Source organism: Pomacea canaliculata, linkage group LG1 (assembly GCF_003073045.1).
Source record: "Pomacea canaliculata isolate SZHN2017 linkage group LG1, ASM307304v1, whole genome shotgun sequence".
Classification (NCBI taxonomy): Eukaryota; Metazoa; Mollusca; class Gastropoda; order Architaenioglossa; family Ampullariidae; genus Pomacea; species Pomacea canaliculata.
The window spans coordinates 45332763-45355022 of NC_037590.1; the positions used below are offsets into that span (position 1 = coordinate 45332763).

At 41.7% G+C, this 22260-nt stretch overlaps 3 protein-coding genes across 3 annotated transcripts in view; all 3 read left to right on the forward strand.

Annotated features, from left to right (window-relative positions):
* LOC112561576 (protocadherin Fat 4-like) lies at positions 1–11491 on the forward strand. The gene is made up of 19 exons (XM_025234141.1): positions 1–70; positions 1056–1195; positions 1728–1787; positions 1988–2077; positions 2649–2759; positions 3133–3261; positions 4208–4301; positions 4534–4634; positions 4882–5058; positions 5485–5610; positions 6079–6240; positions 6459–6661; positions 6911–7092; positions 7431–7669; positions 8788–8968; positions 9366–9502; positions 9949–10179; positions 10546–11083; positions 11354–11491. Exons 1-18 carry the CDS (start codon positions 1–3, stop codon positions 11038–11040), a joined length of 2928 nt encoding a protein of 975 aa, XP_025089926.1. The 3' UTR covers positions 11041–11083; positions 11354–11491.
* On the forward strand, positions 11086–16840 carry LOC112561587 (protocadherin Fat 1-like). The gene is made up of 11 exons (XM_025234152.1): positions 11086–11159; positions 11354–11637; positions 12076–12338; positions 12728–12832; positions 13331–13495; positions 13877–14011; positions 15026–15142; positions 15408–15505; positions 15640–15760; positions 16001–16091; positions 16709–16840. The coding sequence occupies exons 1-8, from the start codon at positions 11086–11088 to the stop codon at positions 15456–15458; spliced, it is 1194 nt and encodes a 397-aa protein (XP_025089937.1). The 3' UTR covers positions 15459–15505; positions 15640–15760; positions 16001–16091; positions 16709–16840.
* The window catches only part of LOC112561595 (cadherin-23-like), an 18431-nt gene continuing 12019 nt past the window's right edge, over positions 15849–22260 (forward strand). The window contains exons 1-14 of the mRNA XM_025234165.1: positions 15849–15875; positions 16001–16091; positions 16709–16845; positions 17056–17151; positions 17466–17585; positions 17718–17903; positions 18064–18313; positions 18678–18775; positions 19226–19397; positions 19801–20067; positions 20583–20930; positions 21253–21344; positions 21595–21702; positions 22076–22250. Coding sequence (XP_025089950.1) covers positions 15849–15875; positions 16001–16091; positions 16709–16845; positions 17056–17151; positions 17466–17585; positions 17718–17903; positions 18064–18313; positions 18678–18775; positions 19226–19397; positions 19801–20067; positions 20583–20930; positions 21253–21344; positions 21595–21702; positions 22076–22250 — 2167 coding nt within the window. The remainder of the gene's footprint in view (positions 15876–16000; positions 16092–16708; positions 16846–17055; positions 17152–17465; positions 17586–17717; positions 17904–18063; positions 18314–18677; positions 18776–19225; positions 19398–19800; positions 20068–20582; positions 20931–21252; positions 21345–21594; positions 21703–22075; positions 22251–22260) is intronic.

The following is a 22260-nucleotide window of genomic DNA, read 5'->3' on the forward strand; positions in this document are numbered from 1 at the left end:
ATGGCTGCGGTGTCCTCGGGAACCTTCTTGCACCTCCTTCTGTTTCTAGCGATACCTCCGACTGTATCAGGTGAGAACTATGTATTTGAGAATTAGCACTTGAGAATTATCTCCGTTTTACCTACCTGACGATATATGCCAGCCTTCCAAGTGTTGCCTTCGTCTTTATGACTATTATCCTGATGGCTTTGCTGTTGAGATGAGAGGGAGAAAGAGTGAGCGACCATCCAGACCAACCGACCGACAGAGGGACAAACGGACAGACATCCAGCCAACCAGCTAGACAGACATGCAAAATTTAGTACGGTATCCGCATTTATTTTTATCTTGTATTGTTGAGATAACATTTCTGAGGCTGGTAAAAAAAAAAATACAATATTTTTTTATTCCTCAAGGAGGATGCCCTCCAAGCTTGTTTTTTGATGGAGTGCCCGAGAACGTCAGTGTAGGTAAGTGGCTATTCTAAATGTATGCATGTTTGAGTATATGATAAATAATAAAATATTTTTTAAAAATACAACAAAATAACGTTTAGCCCTGTCATTGGTCAGTGCGAGCTGTGGACGTTTTGAAATCGCTTTACCAGTATATGGGGAGGGGACAGTTTAAGTGTACTGAATACACATTTCCACCTCACATTCACCACACAGCTTATCCAATTTTTATAGGGTCGTCTGTTAATTTTAAAACCTGTTTGCCTTGAAGATAAGAGCTCAGCATCTGAACTACAAATCCTGAGGAATGGCGGGAGAAGAAAGCTTTAGTCGCAAAGGCATTTGCCTTGGAGATCTTAATAAACAGAATGACACACAGATATTCCAATCTCAGTTTACTGCGTTGATCGGTTAAGATGATTAATTTAGTTCCTGACATCTTAGCTAACAAAATATTACAGGCTGGTCATTATAAGAGTAAACAGGTCTGCAATACACAAAATCTGAACATAACGAGTAACTCCATTTATTTAATGGAAGACAAGCTAGCAAATACAATGTCCAAGGAACCAACTGGAACCCTCAGCAGGAAGGAAAATGTGTAACCTGATGAATTTGCAGGGACTGTCCTGTTCAACATTACCGATGCTGTTCTCAATCGTCTTGAAAACAACGCGGGTCCCATCGGTCTGAAGAGTACGGTAGAGGGCGCCTCTGTCCAACGCTACTCACTGTACATCGCCTCCCAGCTGGACTTTGAGGTGAGCAGCGAGGCAGCTGGACAGTCTTTCTTATCTTGATAAGTTTTTTAAAAACTAGTTTTCATAGGTACTTTATGAAAGCAGGTATTTGTTGAACTCTCCTGGCCCTGCGAGGCAAACATTTGAATGAAGTTTGAAAAACTCTGGAAACTCTACGAAAATTTAAATAAAAAAACCCGTTTCCTTCAGTTTCGTCTAAACTCCTCATTCTAGTGGTTCTTTGTCAGCTTTACACTCGAATATTTAGTAAACAGGAATTAATTTTAGACTAATGCATGCATATCTGTGCAAGGGTTTGCAGTTCCTGGTGTGTGTGTTTTAATAATTGTTATTATGGAGTTATGATTCTTAGCTTTTCTGTCCGTGTAGGGACCACAATTGTCCATTTCAATTTGATGGTGGACCTTAAGACACCCGGAAACAGCACTTGCTGAATCTTTTGTTACACATCTTTATTTACACTACATATTTAAGCATGTAAGAAGTATCCTATGACACTGTTAGTTCTTCAATTCTTTGTATTTCCGTGCAGACAATGCCAAACAATATCCAGAACTACGTTTACTGCACGGACAGCACTAATGTGCAAGCAGTAAGTAAATTTATACAGAAAAAAATTTCAGGTACCACAAGGGAGTTTTTATTCAAGAGATTTACGGGCGTGCACATACTTGTATGTGCAACTATTCATTATTCATTTAATTTTATTGCATTGTTTCAGAAAAGATACCTGCTTGATGAACTTGGATTGTCTTTGCGTTTGTGTTGGATGTTGCTTTATATGTTTTGTAGATACGTCTGGAGGTGACACTCTTCATCACTGATGTCAACGAATTTCCGCCAGGATTTAAAGACGCCCCCTATTCCATCAGTCTTCCAGAGGTACAGTTCTCAACATCTTATTGATTAATATTCTCGATGAGTAAAATGTCCGTACTTGTTACTTTAATCTTTTGGTTGTTCGTTATCTTATGAGGTCATGTCGTGACCCTTAGTGGAAAAAGATAAGATAAGATGAAACATCATGCAGTGTGTGATTGTGTGATGGATGCAGAGTAGGTGATGTTTATTCTTTTTCTACTTTTACATTGTGGGTTGTTTTCTAATAAATAAATTTGTGAAAAGCGAGAACTACTGTCAAGTCTTGTTATTTCCTTTGTTTATTTTTTTTACAGGATACTCCCATTGACTCGTCAGTATTTCAACTTCTGGTAGAGTGTCTGACAATGACACCAAATCTCAGCAGATTTTTTTATATCGCATTGTGAATGTAAGTGTAAGTGTGTAGATAAAAGTTTACCTGCAAATCATCCTAAATGATCACAATCTCTGAAACAAGGAAATGTATATAATTATATCGATAAAAGCAAGTACAACTGTTGCAACATTTTACAGTCGTGAGAAGTGCATCATACTCGTGTGTTTTCAAGATTAACACAAGATGAAATTTCAGGGTTCTGGTCAGTTTGTAACGGACAGCGCTGCGACTGGCATCGTTCTTTTGAACACGAGATTGGATTTTGAACTGGGACCTCGACAATACGTGCTCACCCTGTCTGCTGAGGTATTTTTATTTTTCATTTTTCTTCAGATCTGATTTAAAAGTATTACTTTAAAACCATTTCATTAGAAGTTCATTTTTGTAAAACCATTTCAGTGACAGTAAATTCTGTCAAACTATGTAATTTAAGTTCATTTTTGTCAAGTCGTCTTGTTGACAGTAAATTCTGTCAAACTATGTAACTGAGGTACATACACGTCAAAGAATCTCATCGAAAGTATTACTATCAAACCATCTCACTGAAGTTCTTGTCTGGAAAACCATCTCATTAAAACTAATTTCCATCATACATTCTCACTGAAGCTCCTTTATGTCAGCCCCTTGATTTGAAACTTTTCCGTCTGACCGTCTCACTGAAGCCAAAATTGCTGTCCAGGAATATCAGACACCCGATGGCAGTACCCCGAAGACGAGCTACACGACGCTGACGATCAAAGTCACGGACGTGGACGAGTTTGGGCCTGTGTTCAGCAGCGATGTGTACACACTCAGCATTGCCGAGCATGTAAGTATTCACAACCGACACACACACACCACACACCACACACCACACACCACACAAATACACACACACCACAAACACACACACAAAAACACACACACCACAAAGTAACAGATGTACTTCTATCAACAATTCAAAAATATTTATTTAGCACCGGAAACAACGCCTAACTCTAACCGGTAAAAAAGCATCAGAGATCAACAGGTAAAAGGAATGCAGGTCTTACTTACCTTCAAACCTTAGTTACCGCATCAAGGGGCTCCTGGGGAAAAGGTCAAGGTCGCACGGCTATCAGCTACATCCGTTGTGATTGTATCTCCAGGCTATTCAAGGGTTATTTTGAAACACTTTCATGTTGACTTTTCTCGTTCTTCTGTGTAATTCAGTCTGTGGATTTCTGTTTTGTTTCTGATGAAGCATTCTTCCAACAAAATCATTCAATATGATTTAAAAAAAAAACAGATGGCGATCTCTGTGGCACGCTTTTTTCAAACAGGTTACCTTCATCTTTTCGAGTAGAGTCCGGATTTTTTTTTTAATTTTATTTTTGTGCCATTTTTCATCATGAAATCGAATTCCTAGTGCAATGTCTCTCGGCCAATAAACAAATTCTTATCTTCTTATCCACGGACCAGAACTGGACCTACAGTTGCTCCCGAGAACACAACTGCACAAACTTCTTTCCACACACGAAAGAGCGCCTTTGTCCTCACAAAGCGATCCTTTGGATTGCTTTATTTATGGAGAAAAGTACAAGTACTCAAGCATTCTACCCTGTGTTTATATTTAGACACAAAGTAACAAATTTGAAAGGACTAGTATGGAGCAGTTTTTTTTTCAGTGGGACAGTGTGTGGCAGTAGTATTAGGCTTTGACACATGGAAGTCTAAAACTGTAAAAATGTTTTATGTTTACACACGTATCATACATCTATGCTTTGTGGCCACAGATTTATACGGGTGGCGTCTACAACACAGATCCACCCTTACGTGCAGTGGACGATGATGCGACAAAAGAGAACATTATCATTACGACAGATAACTGTAAGAAAATTATATTGGATTGCTTATTTTCTGTGTAGAACTCATTCTGAAACAACGAATATAGCAGTTTAAAATAGAAGGAGACTCATGTCGGTTTTACTTCAAAATTACAATCACGAGCTCAGTTCAGAGAGAAAGAGAGAGAGAGATGGAGTAAAGTGTGGATGCAGTACACTCAGACCTTTGTCAGTTACTGAGCACTACATATACATCCCTACTCGTATTTTTTCAGCTACATCCTTACAAGTGAGAAGCCACTTCTCTGTGTTGGCTAATGGGTCTCTTGTTGTCATTGGCAACGTAACACGTGGACAGTACAGCCTTAACGTCAGGGTAATATTTCCACGTGGTTTGTGTGTGTGTGCGCGCGCGCATCATTGTACATATAATTATCTTATTTACACATGTACTTGTATTTTGTGTTTATCACTCTGTCTGTCTCACACACGCACACACGACAGTTATGTGAGTGGGATTGTCATTCCTCCCGCAGAAGAGCTTCCCTGTTACTGCAAATTAAATGCCCCATAAAGGTTAGAGGTCACTTCCTGCATCATTGAGTGTCCACTGTCCTGTACAGGCCTATCAGATCAACCGGCCGGCGGACCGCATGAATGTGGCCAGCGTGCTGATAACGGTGTTTGACCTCAATGACCACGCACCGGTCATGTCCAGCGCCACCTACACGGTTCGCATACCGGAAGATGCGTCGCCAGGGGCCATCATCGCTACTGTCTTCGCCTCCGACGCCGATGTTGTAAGCTTGAGTTACTCCTGGCTTTGGTCACGTGACTTTAAGAGTAGTCATGTGAAGACGGGCGCATGCATTGCTGTAGATGTTAGCAGCTATTCTCCGAAGCTTCGGACTCACAGACATCAGCAAGGCAAAGCTTTGTCGTGTGATTTTATGGGTGCAGCTATACAGAGAATGCACTCAGAACATGACCTCTTAACTTTGAACCCTGAGATTCATTCATTGTTTGGCATTCACCAGGGCAAATAAATATATGACTCGTAGAAAAGAGAAGAAAATGTAACTTAGTAAAATAGTAGAATGTTATATGTCATGTACCTGAAAGAAACACGCGAAAACATAAGAAATTTGGACAATATATTTAGTTGTAGATGAAGTTGCTGTCAATGCGAACATAAAAATTCATTTTTCTTTTCGTTTCTTTTATAGGGTGAGAACAGCAGCTTCAGTTTTTACCTCTCTGATAACAGCATCTTCACAATTTCAACAGAAAATGCCGTCGGTGTCGTTAAATTAGTAGGTCGTTTGGAATCGACCTCCAGTTTCACTGTTCAGGTAGGACTCAAAATAGGTAACCATGATAGTTAGTTTTACCTTAAAAGTGGTCAGGCATGATGCTACATTGTCTTGTGTCTTTCGGCTCTTTTTGTGACATCCTAATATATGAACGGCTCCTTCGATCATGAAATGAAAAGTGGTGTTCTAGTCGTCTCTTCGAGATTATGCTTCATGATATCAGTAAGATTACGACTCATGATAAGCATGATATGTAAATATAAAAGAAGAAAGCAGCCATCAAGTTGTTCATGTGACAGCGCACAAAGGGTAGTAAAGTACGAATTTTAAAGAAGAATTTACAATGTACTTGAACGAAGCTCCAGCAATTAAAATCCTAGAAAGTGTACAAGTGTAGTTAACAAATTTAAACATAAAGCCATAGATGATGGCCAATAGAAAATCAATGGCTGCGTAGACTGATTGTCCTGAAGTGCGGGCTTCACAAACAATTACACATCGTTGCAGGTCTACGCCCAAGAAGACAAGTCGGTGGAAAAGTTTCGCAGCAACAACAGCACACTAGTCATCAATGTTACAGATGTCAACGACAACAATCCTGTCTTTGTCAACACGACATATTCTTTTTCCGTGCCACAGACTGCTGCCAAAGGTCAAGAAATTGGTCAGGTACGCATTGCGCATGCAGTTCCACATCGAAGACACATCAGCTTATATGTTATAGCCATCCACGCATTGCACTCTGGGCTGCGGGCAGGCAACTCCCTTCATAATTTATACAACCTGATTTCTTTGATCACGTGACAGACACAAAAAAGAGGAAGCTGAAAACAATTTAGCAAAAATTAATTTAAGCTTGTTCCTATAGATCTGCCAACAACTTTCAGGTGAACGCCGCTGATAAAGATGCCGGGCCCAACGGTCAGGTGTCTTACAGACTAAGCGGAGCCTATGGGATCGAGGAAGGGACATTCGTGGTCGACTCGGCAACAGGTCGGGTCGTCCTTAGCCGGAATCTGACCAGACGGGACGTGGGAGTAGCTGTCCTTGCCATCGAAGCATACGACGGTGCAACAGAGGGGGAGCGCAGGTAACTCGTGGTGGTGCAAAAATCATTAACGGGCTTTTTAGTGTAGGTCACTAATTAACAAGAATCACAGGAGTGTTTCAGCATCTCAATAGCTAGTTTGACAAATGAACAAAGATATAAGTGTAATAGACATGATTGTAGTAGAAGAAAAAAGCTTGTTCTTCTTGAGGGGAAACAAATCTCGCATAAATGGTGCAGAAAGAAACCTTAAAGGAACACAGAAGGTTCATGAGATAATTTTCACGACAGATCGAGCATGGCGCAGGTGCAAGTGAAGATCACGAGTGTCAACCTGTCTCCCCCTGTTTTCAACTCCTCCACCTACACCTTTACGGTGCTGGAGACTTCTCCGGTGGGGTTCAGGGTTGGCGCAGTGGCTGCTTCAGACATGGATAACGACAGTCTTCTGTACACGTTGAATAACGACACAGGTGAGAAAGATAACTGTTAAAATAATCCTACTTGGGTTTGATAAGAAAGTACCTGCTGTTTGATGACATTCTTCGTCTTGTGATCTATTATTGAAGCGAAACAATAACAACCCTGTAAGAAAATTATCCTATTCATAAAGTATAGTCTGTGAACTTCTAGGACAATCTTTAATCATATGCTCGTGCTGGTGTACACTAATAATGTACTGTAAATAATAACAACAACAACAAACAACTGTGCGGGATTTTCCTGTTCTAGAAAATACTTCTTGTTTGTCAAGTCTACAAACACTAAAACGTATTATGCCAATCTTACAATATTTTTTATTGTTTGTCAGATTTTCAGTTGCAAGGTAACCCTCCGGCACTTTACCTGAAATCTGTCCTTGACCTGGACTCCGCATCACGTGGCTCTGTCTACGTCCTCAAGGTCCAGGTCACGGATGGCGACTACTCGTCGACAGCCACAGTTTCTGTAACTGTAGAACATGTCAATGAGTATGAGCCAGTCTGGAATCAGACAGTCTACACCTTTCAGGTCTTGGAGAATGCGACAAGTGGAAGCTTTGTGCAGAAGGTATGTTTGATGTCCACAAGGTCGGGTGTCTGTAACGAGCGCTTCTAATGTACCCGCCATCTGTGAAAAATTCATGCCCTTGCCATCTGAAGCTATCAGTCGGTTAAATCAACAACCCTCCTACTCCTTTGCCACTTAGTGATGTCTCTTTCTCAGTACCAGAACTTGTTGCACAATTGTGTGTAAATATGAAATTAACAAATTTATAGATGAATAAAATTAAATTTATAACTGAACAAGTTTATAAATGAAGGTTTTTTTCAATGTATTACTGATGCACCATGGTTTGTACAGGAAAAATTTTACTCAAAGATAATCTTAACTATATTCACACTTGCATGATTAGATAGAGTTTGTGATATATTTCTGGTAGTGCTACTTTCTACGCAGAATACATAACAACAACATTACTAAAAATACATCAAACATATTTGCATTATAAATCCACGTTTTAATTACTTACAACTTTTGTTCATCCGTTAGTGTAGTTATAGTGGCTTACTTGCTTACAGCTGACTACACACAAACATTGTAAAGTTACAATCAAACAACGAATATGGTAACGGGATGCAAGCTACATTGGGTTGATACGATCATCAAAGAAGATGGAATTTAGTTTTATGCAAGTATTCATGAGAAGAAAGCGGTAACCGCTACAGAATTTTAGCACTAAGCTCATGCATGTAAATGGGATGGAGCAACAGAGGTATGATTTTTTTCTTTTCGTCAAATCTCACCTTCACAAGTGCGATGACAAAGTGGGTTGCGACCCCCACATGCCAGGGTTGTCCTCCACTTGTGTCTTTTATTTTGAAAAATATGACACTAATGTTACCTGAGTCTTCATATGTCCGCCTCCATCATCTGTCTAACATTCTGTCTGCATTCTTCTGTTGGCGCAGACATACCACTGCGATTTATTTCTCTAAACAAACACAGATTGTCTGCCGCTGAAGCTATTTTGCAAAGTTGTATTTGTGGGTGTCGCACTGAATCACCTCACTTTGTGTAATTTGCATTTTCCCTAACTTTCTTTATTGTTGCTTATGGTGATATTAATGATAATATTTTCGATAAGGTTGCACATGAAGTCTGTAAACTATTTTTCTCTCTCATAGATCACTGCCTCAGACAAGGACTCGGGAAGTGATGGGACTGTGATGTATAGTATTAGTCCTGGGGTAGGGCCATTCATCATTAATCCCAGCACAGGGGTGCTCACCATTAGCTGTTCTACTCTCACATGCTTGGACTACGAGAGTGAAACACAATATGTGATCATCGTGAATGCCATTGATGGTAAAATTGTTGTCTATAGTTTCACTAACAACTCATATTGAGCATATTATGACACGAGTTTCATTAATTAAGTTTTAACCTATCGTGACACGTAGTCTCAGTGACAAACTATGCTAACTACATCGGATTATAAAGTTTCACTAACTGAATATTTCTAGCACATCGTTACAAATAACTCTGATATTTACATATGTTCAATATTTCAGCAACAGCCTAATCTGAGCACATAATAATAAAAAAATCTTAGCAACGATATAACAGAAACATCTCAGTATCAGTCTATATTTAGTGTATAGTAGCCTGTAAGTATCAGCAATAAAAGTACAGCTGAAAAAAATGAAGACTGACCTCATGCCAGCTGAGTCTCAGAATATTCTCACTTTCCTTTGACTTCTAGGTGGACAACCAGCAAAGACGTCTGCAGCGACCATTATCATCACAGTCATCAACTGCAATGACGAGAAGCCGCAGTTTGCATCCGACTTCACTGGATCGGTGACAGAAAACTTACCCCCAGGATTCACTATTCTCCTGGTAACCGATCCAATCTTCTGTTTTCTTGCAGCTGTTTATTTTGTACAAGCAACTTAAGTATGTCTCGGTAGTTTATTTCACCTTCAATAATGAAACTAGCGAAAAAATACGATGCAAGAAGAGGCCCTGCGATTTTATTTTTGTATATTTCTCATAGACAAGGTATGCAAGCGTTGAGTTCCAGACGAGGTAACTCTAGTCTCCGGTGGATTAAAGCAGGGTGTTCTAGTCAAAGATTTCTGATTGGTTGGTTAGTGGTACTTAATGCCGTGCCAGCTATATCACGCTAATATAATTAGATAATATTAGATTATTAAGATTATTATTTGTTAATATACGTTGAGGTAACCAAATCGCTTCACTGGTGTCTATACATTTGTCTATACTCAGACTGAGGCCCGATTCTCGGCGGGTGTTGAATAACAAACCCTCTTGTGTGCGTCTAGTTGCAGGCAAGTGACTTAGATACCCCTGAGAAGGATCTGGTCTTCAGCCTCAGCTCGGTGGTGCCGCCAGGAGTAATCAGGGTAGACAACTTGTATGTGGTGACCAACGTCAGCCTAGACGCCGAGAAGACTCGCGTGATTACAGGGCTAGTGCACGTGACTGACGGCCTTCACACCAGCACGGCAGCTCTCAGCATTTCAGTGCAGGACGTCAATGACAACGCGCCGCAGGTACCATCTTAGCGAGGGCTTTGTTGTCTGTGAGTCTTCTGCAATGCAAGTAGCGGGGTTAGTTTTAAATAGGAATTTGTAATTATATCGTAGATCGAAATAGTAGTAGTAGACGAATACGACGAGATGCGACGATGATGATGTCATCAACGAGGATTACAGGAATGAGGACTGCCATGAAAATCTAGTAATGGCTTAATTGTTTTAATTGTGATAAACTTAATCATTGCGATTGTTTCCTCTCCTCCTACCTCCTCCTCTCTGCCGAGCAACTCAATACTGATGCACGATACATAAAGTTAGTACAGTTTTATGACACCTAAACATTTTAATGAATATAATCCAACATCCTCTACCTTCACTCAGGTCGTCTTTACGGTGAACCCAGTAGAGATACCAGAGAAAGCCACGACAGGTGCGAAAGTGCTTGTTGTCAACGTCACGGATGCTGATGTGACGAACAGTGGGTTCACCTTCTGGTTGGAGGGAGCAGAGGGCAAGTTTGCCATCGACCACACCACAGGGACCATCACCGTGTCCGGCGCCTTCGACCGACGGGTACAGAACCACTACAACGTGCAGGTGTGGGTGTCGGACCAGGGGGCACCTCCCCGCCTCAACCACAGCTTGCTGTACATCAATGTCACGGACAGCAACACGTCTCCCACCTTCGTGAACATCAGCAACAGCAGCGTCATACGTTACCGGTTCGACGTCAGGGAGGATGCTCCCGTCGGCTTCAGTGTCGGTCGCGTCCTGGCACTGGATCCAGACCCAGGGTCATCAGGTCAAGTTCGTTACGTCATCAGCACTGGAAACTCTGATCACGTGTTCCTGCTGGGTGAGACTACCGGCGACTGACCCTTGCAAAATGGCTGGACTTCGAGAGCGTCCAATTATACAGGTATGATAAAAAGACCAAGGCTACGATTGGAAGTAAAGGTGTTTTACACCAAGCCAGCTGCTAAGACTACATCATAGTGAGGCAGCCGGCTCTGTAAACAACCTACCCGAGAATCAAACACAATGTTTACAGAGACACTTGTTTTAAAATATTGATCTTTTGCAATAACGAAGCCACACTGGTTCTATAAACAAAGCAGCTACAAGGCAAAAATTCTATTGATGTTTAATTGACTCCTGCTGATGATTTTTTAACCGTCTGTTCATTCAGCTTTGTAGTGGAAGCCGTCGACAACTCCCTGGAGCCACGGACGGCGACAGCGACTGTGGACGTGTCGGTGGTAAATGTGGTGGAGGCGCCGGCCTGGCCCGCCTCATTACCAATCATCTACATCACACTTCACAGCCAATGTGCGGGCACGCAGCCCTCAGACAGACTCCAGGACGTCATGGTCGTCTCCAGCAACTCTCAGAGTGACGTCACGTATTCGTTGACCAATCACCCGAACCTCTTCTCCATTGACAACGTCACAGGGCTGCTGAGAGCTCACGCGGGTAGGGTAACAGAACTAACCTTGGTAACGAATGCCTGCTCAGAACTAACAATGGTAACAAATGGCTGCTGACAGCTAGCACGAGTAATAAAAGAATGTTGAGAACTAACACTGGTAACAAATTATCGATAATAACCGAGACCGATAACAAGGGACTGAGTGTCGTCATGTTCGTGGAAGAATACCCGTAACATCCCTCCATCGTGGCAAGATCCAGCTCGTCTTAGCTCGCACACACGCCAGTTGCATCAAACGAGGAACACTGTTCCCAAGTAATTGTTAACTATTGCCTTCAACAGCTGTATGTCTATTTACGTATGTCACCCAGTCCGTCTTCATTGGTCGAGGTGATGATGAGTATTATTAGGGGAAAGGAGGACCACTAACTAAAACCGTTATGTTTAGTTACGACTCGAATTTTTTTTACTTTTATTTTTAGCTCTTCTGACCCTCTCGGCATATCAAGTGGGGCTACGGGTCTGCGCAGTGGGCAACAAGACCGCGTGCTCTGACGCAGCGCTGACCGTGCGCGTGGAGACAAATGACGCCATCACTTTCTGCCCGCCTTTCTTGGTCGTTCGCGTCAGCGAGAGTGCGTCCGTTGGTTACGTCATAACGGACCTCAACACGACTAAAGGGGATGATCACGTGACCTATTCCTTCAGTTCTTCGACATTTGAATTTGGTCTCGGACAGAGTTCGGTAAGTGAGCACTGTTCGTTCGTTTGTTGTGCAGCTGTGAACACGTATTTCTGGTGGTTTATGTGAATGTCTGCGCATAAATGAAAGAAGAAGCGAGAGAAAAAGTACAATACAATACCAAAAAAGCAGACAGGAAAAAAATCGGACGATGGTGGTGAAAATTTGCAATGTTAGGCAGTAAGCGGGTAAGGGTGGGAAATTTGGAAAAACTGGGGAAGGCGGGAATGAAGAAGTAAGAGAAAACAAGAAAAAGAAGGAGAGTGAAAAAAGAACAAAAACAGTTGGACAAATAAACTGGATTTGACACATCATTGTATGTCTTGTTTGTATTTTAAATCAAAAAGTTTTCTTCTATGCCAAGAACGTGTTGTGCAACTATTTTACTTCAGGGTGTGGTCAGCCTCGTTCAACGTCTAGACAGGGAGAGGACTGACCAGTACATTCTACAGGTGGTCGCCGTCTATGTCCCCACCAACACGTCGGTAACAGCACAGGTGAATTTCGGTAACATGCATCAAGATATAGTCCATTGCTTGGCGTATTCTGCATTGGTCAGTATACCCCCTTCTGTCAGCATCACTCCATTTGTCAGCAGACACTCCATTCTTTAATACACTTCCTGTTCCTTAGAATCAGCAAGGTTTTAATTATGTTCTCTTAATGTACCCTTGTAACTCTAACCACCTTGTCAATAACAGCTGTTCTACCTGAACTGCTAGCGTCCTCCTGTCGTGATAATCCCGGAGCTGATGTTCTCTCTAATGGAGCTAATGTGTTTGTTTACTTGTTCATAAAAACACAAAGTGCTTTCCAAGTAAAATAAATGCTCGCAGGACACTTAGTTCAAAACTACTTAAAGTTGGTCAAGCAGCCAATGCTCTGCTGTAGAGCGAGAGAGGAGTGGGGGCAGAGGGTCAAAGATTTACTATTTGTCAGCAGTCTAAAAGCTTGGGAATATTTATATTTATATATATATATATTGCCATGTACAGGTTACCATCATCGTCGATGACGCGCCAGATTCACCTCCCATCTTCAATCAAAAGGTGTACGAAGGGGAGATAAACGAGAACACCGCTTTTGGCAACGGTGTGCGGGTATTGGGGAGCAGGGGTGGCCTGAAGATTTCTGCTAGCGACCCGGACTTGAACTCTTCGGTATGTGACAACTCATTGAATTAAATTAAATAATGGGTTATAATTATCTCGCCAGTTACAAGACAGCCAAAGACATTTTCCCGCTGATATATTCAATCAATAGCTTGAAAATATTTCAAAGTTAAAAATGTTAAAGTTTTGCTTATGTTAATCTTTTGTTGCACTTTCAGCCATGTATTCTGGAGTAAACAATGCTTAAATGGTAAATAGGTAACTAGCAGCAAATTTTTGAAGTGCGACTTCAGACGGGCACTGCCTGAATCCTCATTATGATCTGCTCACGATTTAGGTCATTATGTCTATTGATACTTTTTGTATCTTCGATCGCCAAGAGATGGTTTTCTAAAAGTTGTATGGTGATGTTTCTCTGTCCGACCTCAGCTAACCTACTACATCACGAAAGACAACTCTGGAGGTGCTTTCCTCGTTAGTCACCTGACAGGGGAGATAACAGTCAACCACAGCGTCGATTTAGAAGCCATGGAACCCAGTTTGAATGGCAGCTTCACATTACAGGTGAGTGGTCAGACGAATAGGTCTGGTGTGTGCAAACATTACCGATCACTTTGACTTGTAGAAAAATCTTTAACCAAACCAGACCGTAATGGGTAGTATTCTCTTCCAGTAGCACACCCTACATTGTCGCAGAGGTAGTCCTCGACTTACGACGGGGATCCGTTCTTAACGCGGCGTCGTAAACCGAATTTCGACGTAAGTCGGATCATACGTTCATACAGTACTGTACCACAATAACAGTACAGTATTGCAAACACTTAGCCTATCCAAACACCTATCCTAACAGAGTACCCTACATAATTATCAATAAACATAAGTACAGTAAAATATTGTAGTACAGTACGTTTAATAATGAAATACTGTACTGTAAGTCTGTAACAGTAATAAACAGTGTTAGGTTAGGCAGACGTTTACAAAGCAAGCCTGTGTCATCCACGTTGAACACTTGTTGAGCACAGTAACACCCTCTCAATTATCTTAGCCAATGCATTAGGAAACTTAGTTGCTGCTTTCTCATCAGCACTAGCAGCTTCACCTTGCACTTTAATGTTCTGGAAATTGATCCTTAAACCTCATAACCAACCCCTACTCGCCACAAATTCTTCACTTTCACTTAATTTCTCTTTCAACGCCTCAAACAGTCGCCTAGCCTTCTCCTGAATAACCATAAAACTCACAGGATACGGCGTTGATTTTGTCTTCCAACCAAAGCGCCAATAATCTGTCCATCTCAGTAATACTACGTTGCTCACTGTCGCTGTAAGTGGGAATGAGTGTCGTAACCACGAAACGACGTAAGTCGAGACCGTCGTAACCCGAGGACTACCTGTAGTTGTTATGGAGATAGTGCGAAGAGTTATATAATGTATTCTGGTTTGTATAATGACTGCGTTAATTGTAGTTCACACAACTCAGAGTTACTGTACGCTTTGGAAATTGGAGTCTGTGTATGTGGTTTGCTTCATAACGATGAAGAAACAACTTGTCAAGAAATAACGGTCGATCTATTGCCAGGTCCTTGTGTCTGATGGTTATTTCAACGACACAGCGATGGTGAGGATTCACATCGTCAATGTAAACGACAATCCTCCTCGCTTTTCTCCCGACACCAGGAACTTCACAATCAGTGAGGTAATCCACTATCAGGAATATCTGTTGAAGTTTTGCTGTTGAAGGATAGGGAGACATGCATCATTAAGACTGACTGATCAGTTTACTAATTAATTAAGATGAAGACCTCTCTCTCCTGCGAAAAGAAGTCAAACTATGAACCACTTATATCAGTTTATCTACCGTTTTCTACACCCAACAGAGATATGTATACTAATGTTAAAAAATCTCTCGATTAGTAGTTTTAATCCTTGTGTTTATTTGCATTCATTCTTCTATTCACCAGAACTCTGCAGTGCCAATAAGTAGTCACCTCCCTCAATGCCACGGACAATGACCCTGGGGATAGTGACCTTTTGACCTACTCACTTCTGCCTGACGATGGTAGGGCACAAGCATAATTCATTTAGAATACTCTTTCGGCTGCATAGTTTATTTGTGAGTCACAAAAGTGCAGAAAGACACGTTTCCCAAACAAAACCATTACATTAATTTAATTTGTTGTCTGTCATCTACAGATTCGCTACCTTTCACCATCGACACAAACAGAAAACGACTTCTGCTTATGTCTGAGCTGGACCGGGAAAAAGTTGCCTTCTATACCTTTAGTGTCATTGCAAAGGACCCCGGGGGTTAAATGTAAGTTATTACAGCATTGCAGTTGCAGGAATAAATAAAATAAATCATGTGACATTGTAGGGTTAACCCTAGTCTTAGCTAAGCAATCATGGCTACGTGGGTTAACCAGAGTGTGGTTTGCACCTGGTGCAAACTGTAATGCTACTGCCTGCTGCTCACTATGCTCTTAGGGTGTGTACTTTTTAAAAATAGCTTTTTGAAGAGCTTTGCTGTCTATCAGGTCGTCTGCCTGTATTTCAGGGTTCCTTGGTAATCAATGCTGTAGTTGGAGACGACAACGACCAGCCGCCCATATTTGAGAAAAGCACTTACAGGCTCAGTGTTGTTGAAGGTCAGCAGATAAGGGAGAACATATTCCTCCTTTCTTTTTCTTCTTCTTCCTCTACCCCTACTTCTGTCGCTCTTTTTTTGGTTTATTTTTTTCCTTAGTTACAACTATTTCTATAGAATGTAGAATGCAAGACAATTAATAAGCTTATTATTAAGTCTATACACGTTAGAGAAATTAAGATTTTGTAAACCATGATGCTAGATTGTTACTGTTTTCTTCCTAATACCCTTTTAACTCTCCCCACTTTAGTGAAACTTTTGTAGTTGCTGGATCCGTCCAGTTCACCAAGGACATTATGTCAAAGGACTGAATGTAACCTTTTATCGTGGGCAAGACTTATTGAATAAACTATTACTAGTTCTTCCACTCCGTCCGTCCGTCCGTCCGTCCGTCCGTCCCGTCCGTCCGTCCGTCCGTCCGTCCGTCTGTCTGAATCCCTATTCTAGGTGCTTGAATAAAACACTGTCATCGTCTTAGACTCTGTGTGTTCATTTTACGAAGTTCATGACAGATGTTCATGCGTGCAAATATGTGTGTTAGTGTGTATTTGTCTGAGTGGGTGACCGTTAGAGAGACACATAAAACATTTATTAATTTATATATTTGTCAACTGCCAGGTGCAGCAGGTATCGGCCAGAGTCTAGTGATCAGCGCTCACGACAATGACATTGGAGACAATGCCCGCCTCACTTACAGCCTCCAGACAGGGAATGAAAACAACTCATTTAGCATTTCGACAATAAACTCCTCAAAGGTACAAGAACTGTTATTGTTTTACCTGAGTCTGTTAACGGTTGACTGGTGTTATGTCCCTGTAACTAAGGAATGTAAAGCATCATGTGTTTTTGACCCAGCATTATGCCATAATACCTACAACAAATCATCTTGTAGAAGTTTCTGTGTAATTTAAGACTCTGTAAGTATACGAAAGAGTGTGACAACTGCTCACATTGTCTTTTGTCAGGCTGTGGTTCGTGTGGAGAAACCTTTGGACCGAGAGCGCGTGTCCTCAATGCGCTTGGAGGTCATTGCGAAGGACGGAGGTCAAAAGTCTTTAACCGTGAGAAACATTTTCCTGCTAATTAATGTGTTGATGTAGTTAATATCGCTGACCAAAATCTGAATCGCACATATGCCCACCACACTGCTTGCTTGCTTCCTCTCTGGAAACATAATAAAAAACAAAAACGTTTGGCAATAAGCCATGTCACTGTTGTTTGAAATTCAGAAGAGATTCGAAGAACACAACTAATGAGAGTTCTAGAAGGTAATTCTTCTGCTGAGAGAGCAGTATTGCATGGTACATATTCAAGTGGTGTGATCACATGACATAATATTCTCTAGCAAATGTTTTTGATGTTGTGATTGCTTCAGGGGACATGTACCATTGAGGTAACGATTGAAGACATCAACGACAACGCCCCACGTTTTGTGAGCAGCGTCTACAACGCCGTGATAAGTGAGGACGCCACCAACAACACGCGCCTCTCTCTGGTGAGATTTTAAAACGAGGCTGTGCGCTAACAAGCGAGGGCATTACGGGGTGCATGCAGTAAGGAAGAAAGAAGAAATTAAATGAAAGCCCCTACTTTATTAAAGCATGTTATACCTATCATTTCTGAGCAGGTTCCCAGTCTACAGGTCATAGACGAAGACGCAGGAACCAACGGAAGTAGCGGTGTTGTCTACAGCCTGGAGACCGGAAGTGGTTTGCCTTTTTACGTGGATTCGATCACAGGTGATATCCATGTTCTCTTCACCTTGGACTATCAGCATCTGGACTGGGAGAAAATATCCAGCTATATCCTGAAGGCGAGTAATGCGTTGAATCGATGTCTAAAAAGTTCGAGATAAAATTTCCGCTCAAAATGCTGCGCTCCTGAAGGTATCACCAGCAAAAGTGCTGTGTAGTGACAGAAAGAAAAGAAAGAGTTTCACCCTTCTGTCTTCATTGGGTTTACTGTTGTTGCAGCTGGTTGCAACTGACGACCGCGGTCAAGGACTAAGCGGCACGACCATCGTCAACATCACCGTCAACAACATCAACGACAAGACGCCGGAGTTCACGACCCCACATTACCAGTGGCACGTCAACGAGGCTGCTCCCCTCGGCTATGTCTTCGGCTACGTCAACGCCACAGACGGCGACAGCGACCCCAGCCTTCTGCGGTACTACATCTACAGCGGCGGCCAGGGCAAGTTCTATCTCGACCCTCTGTCAGGTGACATCTTACTCTTTGGTTTTCTTTTGCGATAGAATGGGTCCCTAAAGTTTAATTAACATGATGATTGACTCTAACACTTGCAGGCTACTTTGGTAACATGGACAAGCAAAATGTTTTCTCCTTTCATGCTGCGAATAAGTATTTTGCTGGTTAAGTTCGAATTTGGGTTTTGTTTTGCCGATTCTAGAGAATAAATAAGTAAACAATAGTTTGAGGTTTTATTAGTGAATGGGTGAATATCTTAGGGACTCATTAGCTTTTTATGTTATATATATATATGTTTAATTTAAATAGTTCAAAGATTTTAATTTTTCATATTCCACATTTTACTAACACTGGTGTGATAAATTTATTTGTTCAGGTGCGATGATGGTGTCTGGCTTACTGGACAGAGAGACAACAGAGGGATATGATCTCAAGTTAGAAGTCTATGACAGTCAGCTGCGAGGAAACGCAACGGTGTTTATTCTCTCCGTCAATCGCTCTCTCAGCTCCCCTCACTCTTTTCTCTCTCGTGTATTTGTCTGCTTTTTCTGACTTCCTTCCTGCCTTCTTGACCTTTTTTCTCATCAATCTGTTTTTTTCTTCAATCTACTATCTGGGGAAGCTGATACCCGAGTAGTTAGAACATGGGCATTCAAAAGTCCTTAACGACCGAAGGGGTCTGAGAACATTCAACTTTTAATTTCCTATTTCCTCTTTTCTGTTACAAATAAGCCACAGTCTTTGCGTACATCGCCGGTGAGCTGCCACGCATAATAATTTATACCCCTCGTCACCATCATTGTCATGGATTTTGCGTTAATTACTGATGCGTATGACCTCAGGGGTAAGGTGGAGGGGTGATGTGAATCCAGTTGTTTACATCACAGCTTCCAATCTCGATGTTCTATGTGTTCTCTCCCACAGGCAACGGTCACTGTAGACGACGCCAACGACAACTGCCCGGTGTTTCAGCACGCTGCTCCGCTGGTGATGTACGTCAGTGAAGGTGTGGCGCAGATCGACATCCTCAACCTGACGGCGTCAGACATCGATATCGGCGACAACGGCAACGTGTCTTACTTTATCAATGACACAGGTGGGTCGCTGAATCAGTGGGTTTTTTAAACAGGGTGGGACAGTAAGCTTCACCGTCAAACTCTTCAAGTGTTTTTGAATAAATAGCTTAAAAGGCGTTTTTGTAAAAGTGAACAAAACGAACATGCAGCATTATGTAAACATCGCTTATTATATTACATTATTATTATTTATTATTATATTATTTATATTACAATGGGTTTGGCTCGCCTCCACACCGCGAAAGGCGCAGTATAAATTTGTACATGTAACTACATTTAATTCTTGCCATAAAAAGGTATATTTATTATTATTTACAGCATTAAATACCTTTTATTTACCAAACACACACACACAAACAGATGGGAGGTAAGGACTGAGAATAATGTCGATGGTGGTGGCAGTCATGGTGTCTCTCGTGGCAGACGTGTCTCGGTCAGTGACTGTCTTTCCAAACGGCACCATGTACCTGGTGTACGAACTGGACCACGAGAAGAAAGATCAGAGTGTCCTGAACTTTCTCGTGTGGGCGCGAGACGCCGGCAGTCCTCCGTGTGCAACTTCCCTCCCTGTGCGACTGGTCGTGCTTGATGTCAACGATAACAGCCCGGAAGTGTGCAAGGTATCCCAGAGCCAGGATCTCGAATGTTCCAACAAACTGATGTTGAGAACTGTCAGCGGATCGCCGGCAGGTAAGACACTGAAGTTGCAAGGTGTCTAGAGTTTTTGTAGTACCTGAATACAACACAATAATTATCAAGCAAACGATCAAGTACAGTAATAATATTTCCGCATTATAGCGAAACAATATTAAGCAACAAAATGAAACTCCAAAATTTAGAGTGTATTATGTTATTATTTACAAATATATATATTAGAAAAATATTTGCGTACACTAGCATCTTAGTAAATTATGTTTTTTTGTTCCATATTTTAACGAAAGTAGAGGATCTTGTGGACAAAAAGATTTTCGTTCAAATCCGTTTCCCTTATCTTGTCATTTTTTTCTTCTCTTTTAATCTTCTCCTTATTCTTCTCTTCATCTCTCTTTTCTTTTTCTGCTTTTCTCCTCTTATCTTTTATTTTCTTGTTTGTTTCTCCTCTTATTTTTTATTTTCTTCTCAGTTTCTCTTTTCTTATTCCTTTTTTTCTCAGTTTCTCTTTTCTTCTCGTTCTTGTCTTTTACTTTTATTCTTCTCGTTTCCAGGCACGTTTCTGGCAGTGCTCAAAGTTCACGACTGGGACGAGAGCGACGAGGGCAACACTTCGCTGCAGTTCACGAAAGACGAGGCCAACCTGTTTGCCTTTGACCCGCTGACAGGCGTGCTGACGCTGGCCAAAGCCCTCCACCTTGCAGACCTGGCGGCCAGAGGCCTGCTGGATGCTGACAACACAACCTACAGAGCAGAAGTTCTGGCCTTCGACAGTGGCGCCCCTCTTCAGAGGAACACTTCTGCTGAGCTGTTGTTGCATATATTTCCACAGGCACCGTCCACACCGGTCTTCCTCGCTCCTGTCTTCAATTTTTCAGTGCCCGAGAACTCAGCTAACGTCGGTAGGTAGATGTTGTGTGCAGGCTTCTGAAATGGATAAAAAATTACACTTATTTCTGCATCCTGAAGTGAACACATTATCTTTTTCGTACAAGGAAATGTTTACTTTCTTTGGCTGCACCCAAGTAAACGTCGTTAAACGTTCAAAATGTTGAACGTGGGAAGCACTGTAGCCATGACACTAAAAGGTTATGAACCCTAACGACAGGGTAGTTAACTCTATCAGACTATGTCAGAAGACTATAAAAGAGAAGATGGTTAAATAATTGTTGTCAGCGCGGTCTGTGGCATCCTGTGACAGGACTGTTGTTGCTTTTGTTTCAGAGGTCGGCAGGGTCAAGGCTACCAGCGGTTCAGAGGGAGCGAATATTTCTTACAGTGTTCTCGATTCTGAATTTTTCGCTGTGAACAGAGACGTGAGTTTATTTGTACTTCTTTCTTCATTTGATCTCCTTTAATAATGATAAAGACGATGATGCTCTTCTTCCACGATATGTAGCAGAAGATACAGTTGAAGTACTTACATAGTTACATTTGAGTAGTTTAGTAGCACGCACTGTGGCTTTGTATTCAGTAACAGGAGTTTACAGATAATGAATGTTGTTAAAAGATTTGATTCTTGGAAGATACATTTGACCTTTAAGAATGGTTGAAATTTTGTGTTAGGGTGTCATAACAACGAAACGCCCCCTGGACAGGGAGAGCATGGACCAACTGGCATTTCTGGTGCTGGCCTCGAGCGGACCTGCGCCGTCGGACACCGCGTCAGCTGTGGTCAGTTCCCTCAGTAAATCTTTTCTGAGCAAGAAACTTTTACATTGGGTAGGGAGGAAATCGAAAAACAAGACACTTCTTTGATTCAGAATTGAGACATAATGGATGTCATCCAGAAATGGTCAATATATATTTTTGATACGATAGCATGAGCTGTGATATTTTTTAAAACAAAGGTCATGGTCTACTTCAAAGGATAAATTTTTATTGCTTTGTAATCCTGACAAGGGCTAAGTTATGGAAAGAGTGATAGTAGCATGAGGCAGGATATGAGAGCTGAACGAGTTCTGTAGAGGGATTGTGTGTTTGATGTTATCCGAGGGTGTTTTAATTTGCGTTGCCTGTGTGTTTGCGTGCGTGTGTCCTTAACAAGGTCCTCGTCACTGTTCTCGACGAGAACGATAATCCACCCTTGTTTTCGTCATCGGAGTATGACGTTACCGTCAAAGAAAACATCGCAAACGTCACCATCCTGCAATTACAGGCGACGGACAAGGACTCGGGTGTAAACGGCCATCTGACATTTACCCTTCTCAACGCCTCGCTCGGTAAGTTCAA

What these genes read in the sequence shown, in the direction of transcription:
- LOC112561576 (XM_025234141.1), top strand. Translation starts at nt 1, where the DNA reads ATGGCTGCGGTGTCCTCGGGAACCTTCTTGCACCTCCTTCTGTTTCTA. An exon ending in ATTCCATCAGTCTTCCAGAG is followed by an intron (nt 2,078 to 2,648) that starts GTACAGTTCTCA and finishes ATGAAATTTCAG; the next exon opens with GGTTCTGGTCAGTTTGTAAC. An exon ending in TCGCCTCCGACGCCGATGTT is followed by an intron (nt 5,059 to 5,484) that starts GTAAGCTTGAGT and finishes TTTCTTTTATAG; the next exon opens with GGTGAGAACAGCAGCTTCAG.
- LOC112561587 (XM_025234152.1), top strand. Translation starts at nt 11,086, where the DNA reads ATGATAAAAAGACCAAGGCTACGATTGGAAGTAAAGGTGTTTTACACC. An exon ending in TTGGTCTCGGACAGAGTTCG is followed by an intron (nt 12,339 to 12,727) that starts GTAAGTGAGCAC and finishes ATTTTACTTCAG; the next exon opens with GGTGTGGTCAGCCTCGTTCA. An exon ending in ATGGCAGCTTCACATTACAG is followed by an intron (nt 14,012 to 15,025) that starts GTGAGTGGTCAG and finishes ATCTATTGCCAG; the next exon opens with GTCCTTGTGTCTGATGGTTA.